At 36.1% G+C, this 15797-nt stretch overlaps 1 protein-coding gene across 1 annotated transcript; it reads right to left on the bottom strand.

Moving 5' to 3' along the window:
• Nucleotides 1–3006: 3006 nt before the first annotated feature.
• Nucleotides 3007–15511, bottom strand: LOC117417232 (regulator of G-protein signaling 21-like). Its single transcript, XM_034029215.3, has 5 exons — nt 15360–15511; nt 11578–11662; nt 10446–10525; nt 6352–6518; nt 3007–5542 (listed from the first exon to the last, which is right to left on the bottom strand). The coding sequence occupies exons 2-5, from the start codon at nt 11586–11588 to the stop codon at nt 5369–5371; spliced, it is 432 nt and encodes a 143-aa protein (XP_033885106.2). The 5' UTR covers nt 11589–11662; nt 15360–15511; the 3' UTR covers nt 3007–5368.
• Nucleotides 15512–15797: the final 286 nt, after the last annotated feature.

The following is a 15797-nucleotide window of genomic DNA, read 5'->3' as shown; positions in this document are numbered from 1 at the left end:
ATCTGCTTGACTACTCAGCTGCCCTTTGCCAACTTCATTGAGTTTCAATGGCTCCTACTGGTCAGGGACCTCAAGTTGGTTAAATCTAGGTAGAATCTGTTAGTTATATATTTGGTTTGTCAGGTGAAAAGAAGCAATTGACTTGACAGCTGGAAAAAAGGTTGCGCATTGAACTTCTGTCCTCCTAATCGCTAAGAGGGATGTAATGGAGAGACAACGTTCAAACTGGACATTGCAAATTGTATTGTATAATGGGTAAAACTGGAACAATTGATCCAAAATAATTCCAGCAGGACTGGAGTAATTGAGGGTATTTCTATAAGTATTATAGCTTGTTTTAAAACAATCCTGTACTTAAGCTGGGATGGGGAAGAGTACATTCTTGAGGCTAAGTAGGTCAGGACATACATAAAGAAGATTGGATCAAGGTTTCTCAGTTGACAACACTCTTTCATCAGCTCTTTGCTATGGTTACTGCTAAAAGCATGTATCAAAGCTATCACAAGACATAATCAAAACTACAGTACAATTGTACACTAATGACAAACCATATGAAATATTTAATATCTTGAACTGATCCATTTCATTTTTGAAGAATTGTCGGCATCATGAAAATGTCAAACTATTTTATAGTACAGGGTTGCCCTACAGTGGCTAGTCTGTAAATTGCAAAACAAAATATATCTGAAAGGGGATATCAGTACATTGGCACTGTGAAACATCAAGGTAAACTCTACTGCATTACATGTTTAACATACAAATACATATACTTGTACTGCAATTCAATCTTGATATGTATCTGTATTTAATGGATGTAATTCCTTATTGTTCTAATGGTATTTTAAATTAAATGGTCCTACCACATTATAGAAGAAGAAAGCATACTGTATTTTGTGCTCAATAGTTGCGGTATTGCTCCTGAAACCAGAGAAGGTCTCTATGTTCCTCAAAACAGAAGTCACAGTATTACTGGAGATGTACACAAAGGTCATTGAAGTAATTTATGATTCAGTAGTATGTTGGTGGCAAAGGTGTTTTCAAACTAAAATGTTAGGTTCAAAATTATAAAGGTTATATTAACGCTATGAATCCTTTTTATTTCCAAGTTCTAATTACACAACACCATGTTTAACCCTGTCTTTAAAGTAGTTTATCTAAATCTAAAATTAGACAAGGCCATAAGAATGAATCTGTGTCAGTGTGCAAATTGGGGTATAATAGAGCCATCTAGTGGTAAACTGGGGGATATATCTTGTTGTCTTTCAATCAATGACATTTGTTATCTGCAATTTTCTATTTTCTATTCTATCTTTAAGTACTTGTTTTTAAATCCCCTTTTTTATTTTCAGGATTATGGCATCTCTTTTCCTGGACATTTGTATCCTGATGAAGGATAGCAGCAGATTAATATACCAGAAGGTTAATTTCACATAGTCACCACAGACACTGCAAGAGCAAAATCATAATGCTGTATATGTTAGTAGTATTTAAAAATATTTAACATTATGATTATTATATGAAATAGGATCATGAGGACACAGAGGAGCTAAATTACGGTAAATGGTAGTGCATAATCAACCTTTTGCAATATAAAAGGCTCTGTAATAGAGAGAAAATACAATAATAGCCCAAACACCTGCAGATAATAAGGAAGCTTGAGGAAGTATTTAGATTGTCAACACTGCAGGTGGATTGATTAGGAACATGGATAACCAGATTGCTGCAGTAATAGCCAGAGGTTCCGAAAATGGAAAACAGGTGTATTTGCATTAAAAGCTGGTCCATTGCGGTGACCTGTACATCATCCTGAGATGCCAGTTTAAGAAGACCAGACCAATAGAGCCTGGAAGAAGTCAGACTGGTTTAGAATGTACACCTAATTTGCTCATGACTCATTAACATCAACTTTACTATGGTTGCCAAAATCCTGTGGAACGGGAAAATGCTAATCATGATAAGCAAAACACATGCAAAATGACAGCTTGCAGATCCAGGAACAACCATGGAAAAACAAACAATGATAGTCAAATGAGAGAATCTAAGCTATGCTCAGTGATGGAAAATGACCTTACATACTGTGCTGTGGAAAAAACCCACAATATTAATTTTGTTGTTGATTTTTTGTATGCGATTATGCATATGTTGCAATGCCCATGAGGGTAGCTCTGTTGTTCTTTTTCTTCAGATATTTTTCTCTGTCATTCTGTGATAAATAATGAACAAGTGGATCAAACATAATGCCATTTTACATGTGGGTAGAGGACAGCAGTGGAAGGGTCCGGTATACAGTATAGAAACACTGTATTATGAATATGAGGGGCACTGTTGTTGGTGCAAACCATTACAATATACTATATAGGGGCCATATGTGATTCATCTGTCCACAAGTTTTCTAGTTCATCTGTTTAATGTAAAATGATTTTGTAATGATAATATTGCCTCTTGTGTCTTTAATGATGCTTAATTGAATAAAAAAGCTGTAAGGCATTGTCATTTGATCAACAAGGCTTATGTGTGAATACAGTGATTTATTCTTACAAATTATATTCACATATTACCGTGAATGTACCACATCTTGAAATACATATCACATTTCCAGTCATTTTCTAGCACTTAATGAATAACAATGTTCAAGATAACTAGAAACTCTGGTTGACATACTGTAACCTGTCTCCATTCAGAAAAAGACGTTAAGTCAAGCTCCATATTTACAGAGCAATGGTATGCAGTTATACTGTAGCACAATTGGCAGATTACATTATGCAGCTATAGTTTTTAATGATATTTCTGAGCAGTACAGTTAATTAACCCTAGGTAAGAGAGAATTAAATCCAATGCCTCATCTGTGCGACTGAAGTATTTTAATAGGATCACACATCCCTATACCTAGATAGCCAGAGAACAGACTCTGTGCAAGGCATCAGTACACTTTCTGTTTAATGTGAATCACCTTATAATGTGCTAAAACTGGAATAAATATCTATTCCAAACTATTTAAGAGTCTATAATAAACAATGTATAAGGTGAATATCATTACATATATAGTACTGCAAATGTGAAAAAAGTACAATTTAACAAATTACATAAAGAATCAAATATTTATTTTCTAAAACCAAGGAATTTTTCCAGTACAATCATTTAAAAAAGGGCCTTCGCCACAATCAACTTTTAAACAGTGTTTGCATATGCCTTGTTTCCATTTGCCTTTAGGACTGAGTTCACAGCAATTTTAAACAAGTCATATTTTTCCATCAGCAGCAGACCACAGACATCTAACTGCTTTGAATCCAAAATCTGGCAACCCCAGCTAGGATACACTCACGAGAAGACCAGGCAAATGATGCTCAGACTGAAGGGGGTTGCAGAACCAAAGGCAATCAATTATAGGGATATATTGGGGAAGGGATTTATACATTTGAAAAATACAAAAACATAATACACATGTGATCTTTGACCTTGCAGTTTAGATTTTACATTGATATTAAAACAAGGTGATATTTGTATTTTACAGACTGCTTTCATGGCACAGGTGGACATGTGGTGTTACATTTAGTCCGACAAGACATTTCAGAAAATGCCAGATTCAAAAGCATTTAAACTGGTCACTTTATTTCTAGTTTATTAACTGTTAGAAACTATCTTACTTACATGTTAACAACAAAACTGTTCAACAAAAATCAGATTCCTACTTTGGGATGATCAACTCCAAGGCAATCCTATTATTGCAATGAGGTTACATTTGTTTTTAAGGCACTTTTAAAGTACAATAGATTATTTTTAGAAAGAGGTTAATATATATATTAACAAACTATTAACACAATAAACTATGTTAGCATGCAGTACATTAGTTGTTAACAGTTTATTAACTACAAAAGTGACCCCTTATACCTAACAAGATACAATCAAGTGCACAATATGTTTGAAAATTCTAATAAGAAAGAAACAGCAAAAACAATACCCTACCTTTTGAAATTAGCCACTGCGAATGTAGGGGGGATACCATTTTTTTTTAATAAAGTGTAGTTTACAGTAAGTGCAAATATTACTAGAATACAGTATGAGATAAGAAGTAACAGGATTAAGACAATTTATATCTACAACAACATTATAGTAGTGCAAGGATAGTGCATCAGCTGAAGAGCCAGTAACATGGTGCTTAGGTCAAGCAAGCCCAGTGCATAGTAGGAGGGATAGATCAATAGATTTATATGTGCAGTCTAAACAGGTGGGTCTTGAGGAAGCGGCAGAAGGCAATGAGAGACTGAGCAGTCCTGAAGTTCTCCGGTATCTGGTTCTACCACACAGGGATGAGGGAAGAGAAGGAGCGGGCACGGGAGAATGGAGATTGGAGGGAAGGCATGACCAGCAGTGCGAGCAGAGATAGGTAGCCAGTGGAGGGTGCGAGGTTGGGAAAAAAAAAAGATGAGCAGCAGAATTTTGAATGAGCTAAAGGGGGCGGATAGCCAAAGCAGGGAGACCAGCAAGGAGAGTTAAAGTAGTCCAATCTGGAGAGTACAAGAGCTTGGACCAGGAGTTGGGTGGAATAAGTAGTGAGAACAGGACGTATTCGGTAGATGTTCTCCAAGAAAGAAGCAGCAAGTGCATGACAGGGAGGGGATGTGTTGAGAGTAGGAGAGGGAGGAGTCAAGAGCAACACCTAGGTTTTTAGCATAAGGAGATGGAAAAAGAGTGATAGAGTCAAGGGAGAGGTCATAGCAATAAATAAATAGAAAACAAACAATGAGTTTAAAGGTCAGACCATTTCAAATATGTTTGTCATTTCATGCATTAAAACTTTTATTTAAAAACAGTAAAAGTAATGGAAGAAGGTTTTACTGGTAATAATCTATACTTCCCAGTAGTGGCACTGCTGTTTCTGTGCATGTACTGATGTGAACGACTTGAACAAAAAAAGTTCTTGTTGAACAAATCTACTGTATTGCACATAATACATCATATTCTAAACTATTGTATCTCCTTAAAATGTTAAATACTAAAATATCTTATGTCTGGGGAATATTCAGTGTTTTTAGTTTAATTCCACAATCCACAATAATCAGTGTGACTGACAACTTGAAAGAAGTCCCAAGGCTTACTCAGAAATGTTTGTTAAGTGATCACAATATTGGTAAGAGTCCCCTTCCCAACACACACACATATACATATTGTACATAATATACACATTTTAAATATATATACAACTAATTATATTTGACTTCTTGTCCAAGATAATGGAATTACGTTTGTTTCAGATCCAGCCTGAAGACACATGCATTGTATACCATGACCATATTTAAATAAATTATTGAAGGAAAAACAAGAAACCAGCTGGGAAATATTCATTGATGAACATTTATTCGGGGAAAAGTCACCTTTCATTCTGCTGACAATATGCCATGTAGATTTCTGATTTCAAAAACCTGGGATAACAGTCTTTTGCCAACAGACTATGGATTATGTTCTGTGCATGATCAAAAGAGTTGAGGGTTGGTGTTGAAATATTTCTGGTAATGTTTTCTCGAGTTCCACAGTCTATATTTATCTGTAGGGGATAAAAATATGTCTTTTAATTAAACACAGAAATTACACTAAACGCCTACTATGTCTTGCTGGATAATAGGGATCTGGTAGTTGAGATTCTTTGACTTTGTTTGGTTTCTTAGGGTCTTGATAAGTGAAAGAAGTTTATATTTCCAGAATGTTTAGTCTTTAATTTATACTTAATTAACACATAACCCTTTTTTGAAAGGAGATCATTTTACTTGAATGATTTTACAAAATGAAAAACAAACAATTTGAGAGCAGTATTTGTCACATTTAAAAAAAAAAAATAGGAGTAAATTAAAGATATGTTAATAGCAAATCACCCCATGTTCTTGGATTCCAAGTTGACACATATTATAGAATGGGTTACCTCTAGCAGCTTGTCTATATACAGAGACCTTATTACAGGAAGTGATCTAGAAGATGCAATATTCAGGGATGTTTTATTCCATTCAGCCACTCAGCCACTCAGCCACATAACAATAGCATTGAGAAGACATAAATAGGTTGCTTTATCAATATCTGTATGCTAAAGTTGCATTTTTCACCATTTTAAGAGAAGATACAGGAAATGAAACCTGGAGGAGGAGCCCAGTAGCTAGTCACCTGACCTTTGTTGCACACTTTGGGGTTGCTCAGCACAATCCCCAGCCACATTTTCTCTCTAACTTGTGGGATTGCCAACTTTGCACCTACATTCATGTTTTATAACATCACCAGGTTTATTTTCCTTTAACAAAGATTGCACTTTGGAGTAAAGACCCTGATACTAGTGCCCCAATATTAAAATATATTAAATTAAATTACCTCTTTGGGAGATCCCACTTTGACATATTCTGTAAAGATCTCCTGAGACCTTTCAATCATTTTAGTGGTTGACTTAATTTTCTTGTATTCCTCGCAGGCCATCCAAAACAAAATGTTCTCTTCACTGAACTCTGATTTCAAGAATGCTATGAAGGCAACCCGGCCAGCTGTATCAAAGAATTTAAAAAAAAGAAATTAAGCCTAAATACATGGTCTGTATTAACAGTGATTCAATTAAATCATAGCCAATTAATCTTTACTTCAAGAAAGACAATATTTTTAATGGACAATTATTGCTTTTATAATGTTTTCCCGTCATTAATTTATCATTTAAATGTCCCTTCGCATTCAGACTTCTGCAATATTGTAAAGTCATTCCACATGGAAGGGTGTCAGTTCTAAAATAAAGGCCAATGACTTGATCTAGCAATAAACACAGCTGTATCGTTCTATGGCGAGAACCATAATCTTTTAAGGTATGCTGGCTGTGGAGGAGGTCCACTGAAGTTCAAGAGTCAAGTGCATACATCACCAACAGTATACAAAATATGGAGGCATTCAATTTTCACCAGTTATTTAACATTTCTGAACAAAAAAATGTCTGACTGCTGTAATTTGCTAATTTTATTTTTTTTATCATCAACTTTTTAACTCTTTATAACTTTTCATATTATTACATATAGAGTCACTGTGGAACATAAGCTGTTCATTTCGTTTTCTGGAAATTTGCTTGTACTTTACAATAAACACAGAACAATGGGGGACATGTATCAAGCTTTTGCGGTGGCATTATGGGCATACCACGAGTTTACTCCGGCCTTAAAATTGCCCTGTATGTATCATTACATTTTTTGGCAAGTTAAAGGGTACATAAGGACCTTTTTATTTTATTGTGTTACATGTTCCCATGTGTTGCTACAACTGTTTATGTAAGGTGTGTGTATTGTTTTATTTAATTGTTTTACATTTTGACCCTTTTTTAAACTTTTAAATTGCATTCCCTGACTCAAGATGGCTTCATATGTACCCGCGTGGACCTCTCAGAACTATATTTCCCATCATCCTCCTGTTAACATATGTAACTGAGGTGGATTTACCAGTGAGTTGATATGAAAGAACATTATGCCAACAGTCATATAGGGGCCCGGAAAATTCACAGTATTGTAGCGATCTGGTGTACTAGCAAATTCAGTTCCCCATGAAATTCAGTGCCCCCTGTTTATTGTGTGCATGCGCTAAACAGCAGCAGTGTGGAGTAGTGGTTAGGGCTCTGGACTTTTGACCGGAGGGTTGTGGGTTCAATCCCAGCTGGGGGACACTGCTGCTGTTCCCTTGAGCAAGGTACTTTACCTAGATTGCTCCAGTAAAAACCCAACTGTATAAATGGGTAATTGTATGTAAAAAATAATGTGATATCTTGTAACAATTGTAAGTCGCCCTGGATAAGGGCGTCTGCTAAGAAATAAATAATAATAATAATAATAATAATAATAAACAATCTTTCGCACGTGCCCTGCTCATTTAATCAAAGCGGATTCCCGGCGATTTTGAATCTTCCGCGGATACACACAGAGCTTATCGTTCATGTTAAGCTTCCGCGAACTCCATATACTTTTAATGATTCTGCAAAAATAAACAATGTAACATAAAAATGAATGCTTTTTTTAAAATCGAAATGTAATATTTACGTTTTCTAAATAAACAGCACCTGTAAACACTGCGTTGCCCATAATGTGACTCTTATAATTAAGAAAACAAGGGAAACCGTATTTCATGGGAAACTGAATTTGATACTACACCAAGGGTCAGTCTTGGGTCCTCTCCTGTTCTCTCTCTACACCCGCTCCCTGGGCCCCCTCATCGCATCCTATGGTTTCTCATACCATTTCTATGCTGATGATGCTCAGATTTTCCTCTCCTTCCCCACCTCTGACTCCACCATCTCCTCCCGTATCTCTACCTGTCTGTCTGCTATTTCCTCCTGGATGCACTTGCATCACCTCAAACGCAACCTCTCTAAATCTGACCTCCTTTTCTTTCCCTCCTCCTCCCCCTCCTCTGATCTCTCTATCTCTGTTCCTCTGGAATCTACCACACTCTCTCCCTCTTCCTCAGCTAAGAACCTTGGAGTCACCCTGGACCCCTGCCTCTCTTATTCCCAGCACATCTCCACTCTGGCACGCACTTGCCGATTCTTCCTGAGCAACATCCGAAGAATCCGACCCTTCCTCACCAACTATGCTACCCAGCTCCTGGTCCAGGCCCTGGTACTCTCCCGCCTAGACTACTGCAACTCCCTCCTGGCTGGCCTCCCTGCGTCCGCCACCCGTCCGCTCCAGCTCATCCAGAACTCTGCTGCCCGCCTGGTGTTCTCTCTGCCTCGCTTCGCCCATGCTACTCCACTACTCCGCTCGCTCCACTGGCTCCTGATCACCACTTGCATCCAGTTCAAGACTCTTGTACTAGCCTACAGATGCCTTGACCAGACTGCACCCAGCTACCTCCAGACCCTCATCTCTCCCTACACCCCCACTCGACCTCTCCGCTCCGCCTGCACTAGAAGACTAGCTCTACCTCCGCTACGCTCCCCTGCCTCCAGAGCCTGCTCCTTCTCCACCCTTGCTCCGCAGTGGTGGAATGACCTTCCTACAGATGTCAGGACTGCCCAGTCCCTGACCACATTCCGGCGCCTCCTTAAGACTCACCTCTTCAAACAGCACCTGTAGAACTCCTCTGTTTGTATCCTGGGACACTATCACCCTTCATGTAAATGTGCTTTATTTTGCTCTTATCTGCCCCCTATTTTACTGCATTTAATCCTGTACTTCAGAAAACTGTAATCTGCCAAGTGTTTAACCTGTAGTACTTTGTATTTAATCATATCCTGATGTAACTATCACTATTTAATCATGTCCTGATGTAACTATCACTATTATCTGCTGTATTATTGAATTGTGGTTTGTCACACTTGTACTTTGCTTGAACAAAAGTTATTGTATTTCTTGCTCTTATTGTATTACTTGTATTGTAACACTTGAAATGTATTTGCTTACAATTGTAAGTCGCCCTGGATAAGGGCGTCTGCTAAGAAATAAATAATAATAATAACCACGCCACACAGAATGGGGAAAGGAGCAGAGATAGACCCGGTTGGTCAGTCTGAGTGGAATGGGCGGGAGCAGTTGAAGGCGGTGGGGGGGAGGGCAGGAAATGATTCAGGGAGAGGTGAGCGGACGAATGTGCTGAGACGTAACAATTACAGTGAAGGAAGGCCTGTTAGATTACTCTGTTAATGTATGCTACCAGTGGCCCATTTTGAGGGTTTCAGAACACCGGCACAGCACATTTATGCATTTAAATTTGGCAGTTTACGCAGTATCTGATTCATTTTGGGCCAGTTAATATATTTGGGATGTGGTAAAATTTGTGCTGCGGCAGAGCGCTACTTTACACTCCGTCAATTTCGTGCTGCGTCGTTCAATCTTCATACATGTCCCCCAATGGATGTCTAGGGCAATTTGTGTAAATTCATTGTGTACAAGCAGCCTAGCTAGTGATAAATGGCCCTGGTTACATGACTTTTAATCAATGTACTCTTGTAGCACATACCTTTCCAATTAAAATTAACTTCATAAGCAAACATGGAGGACAAGGATAAATCCAGCATTGAAATGTCCAACTTTTTAAAATTTTGCGATATTGTTCAATTATTTTTAATTAGCTAATTACTACTCTGCATATACGTTTCTTTTTGTGATTGGAGCTGCGGTTGTAATAAAATATTGCTGAAAAACATCGATATAGGTATTTTATAATCAATCAATCAATCAATCAATCTTTATTTCTTATATCGCACCTTTCGTGACAAATCGCCGCAAAGCACTTTACAAATAAAAATAACAAAAATGAATAACATACAAAACAATTTAAAAAACAGTAAAAGATAAGATGATAAAATACCCCTTTATAAAATGGAAAAAATACATATTTATGTATAAAATGCCCTGACGGTTAAAAATGTAATTATCTTTCATTACCTGAAATATTTTTTTTTAGCCCTTTGCAACTATATTGAAAAAATAAGTTGCTCTTACCTTTACTTTCCAGAACTTTGTCCACAGACTCTGCCCACCCCATTGCTTCGTCTTGTGGCGTCCTATAGGGAAAACAACAGCTACCCTTGAAAATAGCATCACCATCTTTTACGGATGAATTAATTTGTAAAATATTGTGAACTTAGTATATCAATATATCAATTATTTTTGCTATATGGTAATTTACTGAGTATGGCCTACTCTTTGTGTTAGGTCTTGCACTATTGAGATGTGCCTGTGCTGGCCCTGCAGGCAGAAAGTGAATAAACTAAACTACACTACACTGTACATTATAAATGTAGCACATTTTAGTAATAGTCATTTAATAAGTCTGGTTTTACAGTACTATTATTTTATTTTTATCATTACCAACTACTATTTGTGTTTCATGTTGCAAGGAGCTACATGTTGCTACATGTTGAAATACTAACTGAAACAAATTTATTCAAGACTTGTAAAATTGGTTCATGGCTTCAAACTGTCACATTTTTAACCCTTAGGGACTAATTTCATTATAGCTTAATTATATTGTAAAATTGTCTGTTGAAGTGAAATTTGTAAAATCAATGGCTAATATGTTTTGTTTTTTTTAATTAGGCTTATTAACACTAATTAATAATAATTAATAATTACAGATACAGTAAATAAACTGTTATTTTATTCATACTTTTAAAATGAAATTATATAAACATCTATAACTATAGTTTACGATGCAGTGCTTAAAGTGAACTAATTATTAATTTTAACATAAAATAATACCAAAAGGATTTTTTTTTTGCAGTGTACTGATTTGTTGTCATCAAAATAAAAACTGTATACAGTATATTTATTAAAATAGTGCATTTGTACAAGAACAAAATATCGCAATATACATTTGAGACCAAGGTTTCATAAATAATTAAACTGTATTTCTGTACACCATTCAACTATTGGAAACAAATGTGTTTGCAAAATACTACTGTACGTTCATACTACCACTGCATGTCAAGTTGATTTTTTCTGATATTCATTAAGACTTATATTGCTATTAATAATAATAATAATAATAATAATAATAATAATAATAATAATAATAATAATAATAATAATAATAAGGCAACATTTTCTACAGTATAAGTTTAATTAAACTCACCTTATTGGCATTTTGTTTCCTTAATTGTTAAATGATACTGTGCTGGAAAATTCAGAAGCACTGACTGTACTGAAACCTGTTAGCACTGTGAAAGGAAAAAAAACACATTAAAATCAGTATGCAAAATATAATAGATTTGTTAACCACAGAGTGTTTAACCCTTTCCATTTTCACATGTCCTACCTTATTAATTGCTCAGATTAATTTACAACAAATAGGGGTCATTTTAGTGTACTCGTATCCTAAGAACGACAAAAATGCACTATTACTCTAGATATGGGACACTTTTAATGTGCAAGAACAGTACAGTGTGTGATGATTTCCTGGATTTCTTTTGTAATGTGTATGGGTGGGGTCCATATTTTGCAATAGCGACATTTGCATGAGCATGTGCAGGTGTGCATTTGGACAAGTTGTGCTCATGATGCTTAAGGAAGGAAGCTTTAAGCTCAAGTCCATTTTAGCATGGTGGAACTATAGCTTGCCTAACACGAAAATGTATGTTTTGGGAAACATGTTTTAGTAACTCAAATATAATTTTTGTTTCAGTTATACAATTTAATTTTTATTTTGGAAGGCATACATTTGCACACCTGTTTACTAAACTTTTAATTTACTAAATTCTTCCTCACAAAACGCTATGGGGCCACAGTAATGATTTCTTTCCCAGGATCTGAAAAAAAAATCATAAAATGCATGCCTTTCACTGTAAAGGTTTTCTTTTCAGAGCCCTTTTCCTGAGAGTATCTGTGCTTTTCAGTGTTGACCTTCAAGTCATGACAGGGTACGCCAAGCCCCCGACTCAGTAGAGCATGACAACCGTAGCACTGCAATTATACTACACCTTTCATGACAAGCTGTCCCAGAGGGCTTAACAAATTAAAAAAAAAAACAATCAACACAGTCTAAAAACAGTAAACAGTTTTAAGATCAGCTATTAAAAACCTCAACTCACACCCAATTAAGCTGGATGTAAGAAATACCCTTCATACATGATTTGTAATTGTTATGAAGGAAAATGCTCTCAATCTTGGGGAACTGCAGCAAGCACCTGTAGATTTAATTTAAGATTATTAATCTTGGGTACTACCTTATATATTTTTAATACTAATAAGACGATTTATTTTTGCTGGACCCTTGATATTCGTATTAAAGAGAGATGACTGTGTGTGTGTGTGTGTGTGTGTGTGTATATATATATATATATATATATATATATATATATATATATATATAATAATCAGCTGGGGTGGATATGTGAAAATAGCATAGACATGCACAGAATTCCCCATCACTATTATTATTAATTAGACATTTAGTAGACGCTTTTATCCAAAGTGACTTACAGAGACTAGGGGGTGAACTATGCATCAACAACTGCTGCTGCAGAGTCACTTAAAATAGGACCTTGTTTTTACGTCTCATCTGAAGGACAGAGCACAAGGAAGTTAACTGACTTGCTCAGGGTCACATACAGTTAGTCAATGGCTGAGCTGGGATTGAACAGGGGACCTCCTGGTGTCAAGCCCCTTTTCTTTAACCACTGGACAACCAACCCACCCATACATACATTCTTATATACAAGTCCTACTGTAACCACTGTCAATGCACATGTTCCACAATTCCCAAGGTACTCTGATTTCAGGCACCTCTACAGCCTCATTCAGGTGTCAACAGAGGTAAAATGTGTTTTTAACATGAAATTGTCATAAGGGACCAGGCCATGTGAACTTGGGGATTAGCACTTGAAAGCCCCTCTCCCCTGTCTCTGCAGTGTAAACTTTAGATATGAACATTGGCATTTGTCCTGCAGCTGAAACACACATGCTCCTAAATGTCTACCATCATCCTCAGACAATCCCCTTAAAATTGGCTAAATCCAGAGTGCATCACTTAAAAGCTCTTTGAACAACTAAGATATTTTTATAAAAAGGCACCTTTCACTTTAGATTCGCTTCATTCTTCTTAATATATATTAAAAGAAAAAGCTTTTTCTGGAAAATTAAAAAGATGAAACCTACAGTTTTCTGAGTTTTGTTGGTTGTATGAAGGAAGCATAAGGTGTCTAAAGAAAAATAAATAGTTGGTTAGCAAGACACAACTATATTGTAAAAAGCAGCAGTATATTTGGTAGAAAAAAAAATGAACGCATCTTTGCAAAAGTTAACAAGAAGTAAATGCCTTTGAAAGTCACCTGTTAGCATACTGTATAGACTATAAAAATAAATGATGGATGATCAGAAAGGAAGTGCATTCAATGGTGATGTGTGCTCTGCTCTGGCGAGCACAGATCTTTAAACACAGCTAAGTGGCAGTCATGGCCTTTGAAAAGCTGTTGCTGTGTAAAACTATGTCATAGCCACCAATTGCTTTAAAGAAACACACTACTCTGCTGCAGGAAAAAATAGCAGGCTAGGGTATTTGCAAATTGAAACAAACAGAAAACAAACAAAAAAAAATGTAAAGGATATTTGGGACATTATTTTTTAAATCATTACAATATCACAATATTAAATCATATACTTGTAATATGTACAATAATTATGTACCCAGCTCTAATTTGTGCATTAGGTTGCATCATTAAATGCCAAGGTTTATTCAAAGTGACACTGAAAGCCCATTTTAAACACTGATTTATTTAATAGCATTCAAAAAAAGCATAGCAAATCATGGGTTTAGCAAATGTATTATCCTAAATTCTTTTGATTTTAAATATTAAAACTAATGAAAAAAATATATATATATATTATACAAGGATTTGCAACTCAAATCACTGATTTGCTGATGATGTTTAAAGAACCAGCCAGACAAGTATTTAATCTCTGCCTTTGAGAAGTATCTTGATTTCTCATAATTTTCTTATGGTTATTATCTGGGGGGGGGGGGCTTCATTGACACAATCCTGAACCCTCACACACAGTATGGAGAGCAGTGTGGAGTAGTGGTTAGGGCTCTGGACTCCAGACCGGAGGGTCATGGGTTCAATCCCCAGTGGGGGACACTGCTGTTGTACCCTTGAGCAAGGTACTTTACCTAAAATTGCTCCAGTAAAAACCCAACTGTATAAATGGGTAATTGTATGTAAAAAAATAATGTGATATCTTGTAACAATTGTAAGTCGCCCTGGATAAGGGCGTCTGCTAAGAAATAAATAAATAAATAATAATAATAATAATAATTTTATTAAAGACCATTATTCAATATGTATTTGTGTATGTGATTTGGGAATTAAGGTATCTATATAAAAGTGCTATAATCAAGCAAATACATGCGGAAACTAAGCCACCACGCCCAGACTCCCTAATTAAAATGTAGAAAATTACTACAATCGGAACTAACTTTCACTTATCAATAACATCATTATTTTTTATCAAAACACTAACAAAACATCAAAAAGCAACTCATCACAAAAGGATATTTTTTGTTCAATCAAATAGCCACATCAATAACAACCTCATAAACTTACAACATCTTGTAAGTTTTTTTTTAGCAAGTAATATTAAATTAGAAAATGGTATCCCTTTAACTCTATGTTAATCCTGCTTGGGTCCCCTGCCCATGAGTGATTGTTGAATAATCAATGGTCCTGTGGCAAAAGAGCAGTGTATTAGGTAGCAGTCTGAAGAATTGCTGTGGTTTAGATCACTTAAAATAATTACATTGAACAGTATGTTTTATAATGTGTGCATTTTGCCATTCTTTAGTTGCACAATCTGTATCTCAAAAAACACAAAAAACTACAGGGCTATTACAGTCTTGTAACAAACTGTATGCATACTTACACAGCGTAGATCAGATGGCAGGATTGCCTATCCCTGTGTCCAGGCTTTCACGCATACACTGTTACAAGGATCTCTTCCTGAGTTAGGCTACAGGCTTGTTGATTTATCTAAATTAACTTGAGGTAACACCCCCTAATTCCATATGTTTTGTACAACACTTACATGTCAGGCTTATATACAGGGCTAGTGATAGGTGTGCTGTAGTCTCCTGTCATCGATGCATTGATGGGCAAACTAAAAACACAAGTTTGACCACATTTCCTGTCAAATAAAAAAACCACATTCTTTGCAAAAGGGGAAGCAATGTCTGTTATGGAAATCAATTGTTTCAGATCACCATGCAAATCCTCGTAATGCAGGAAAAGAAAAAGAGAGCGACAGGAGACTACCACAGAATGCCCCAGTTCCCCTCTTCAAATAGCACATAATTTCACATCA

Source organism: Acipenser ruthenus, chromosome 12 (genome assembly GCF_902713425.1).
Source record: "Acipenser ruthenus chromosome 12, fAciRut3.2 maternal haplotype, whole genome shotgun sequence".
Classification (NCBI taxonomy): Eukaryota; Metazoa; Chordata; class Actinopteri; order Acipenseriformes; family Acipenseridae; genus Acipenser; species Acipenser ruthenus.
Note: the sequence above shows the minus strand (reverse complement) of the source record. Positions and strands in the feature narration are given on the sequence as shown.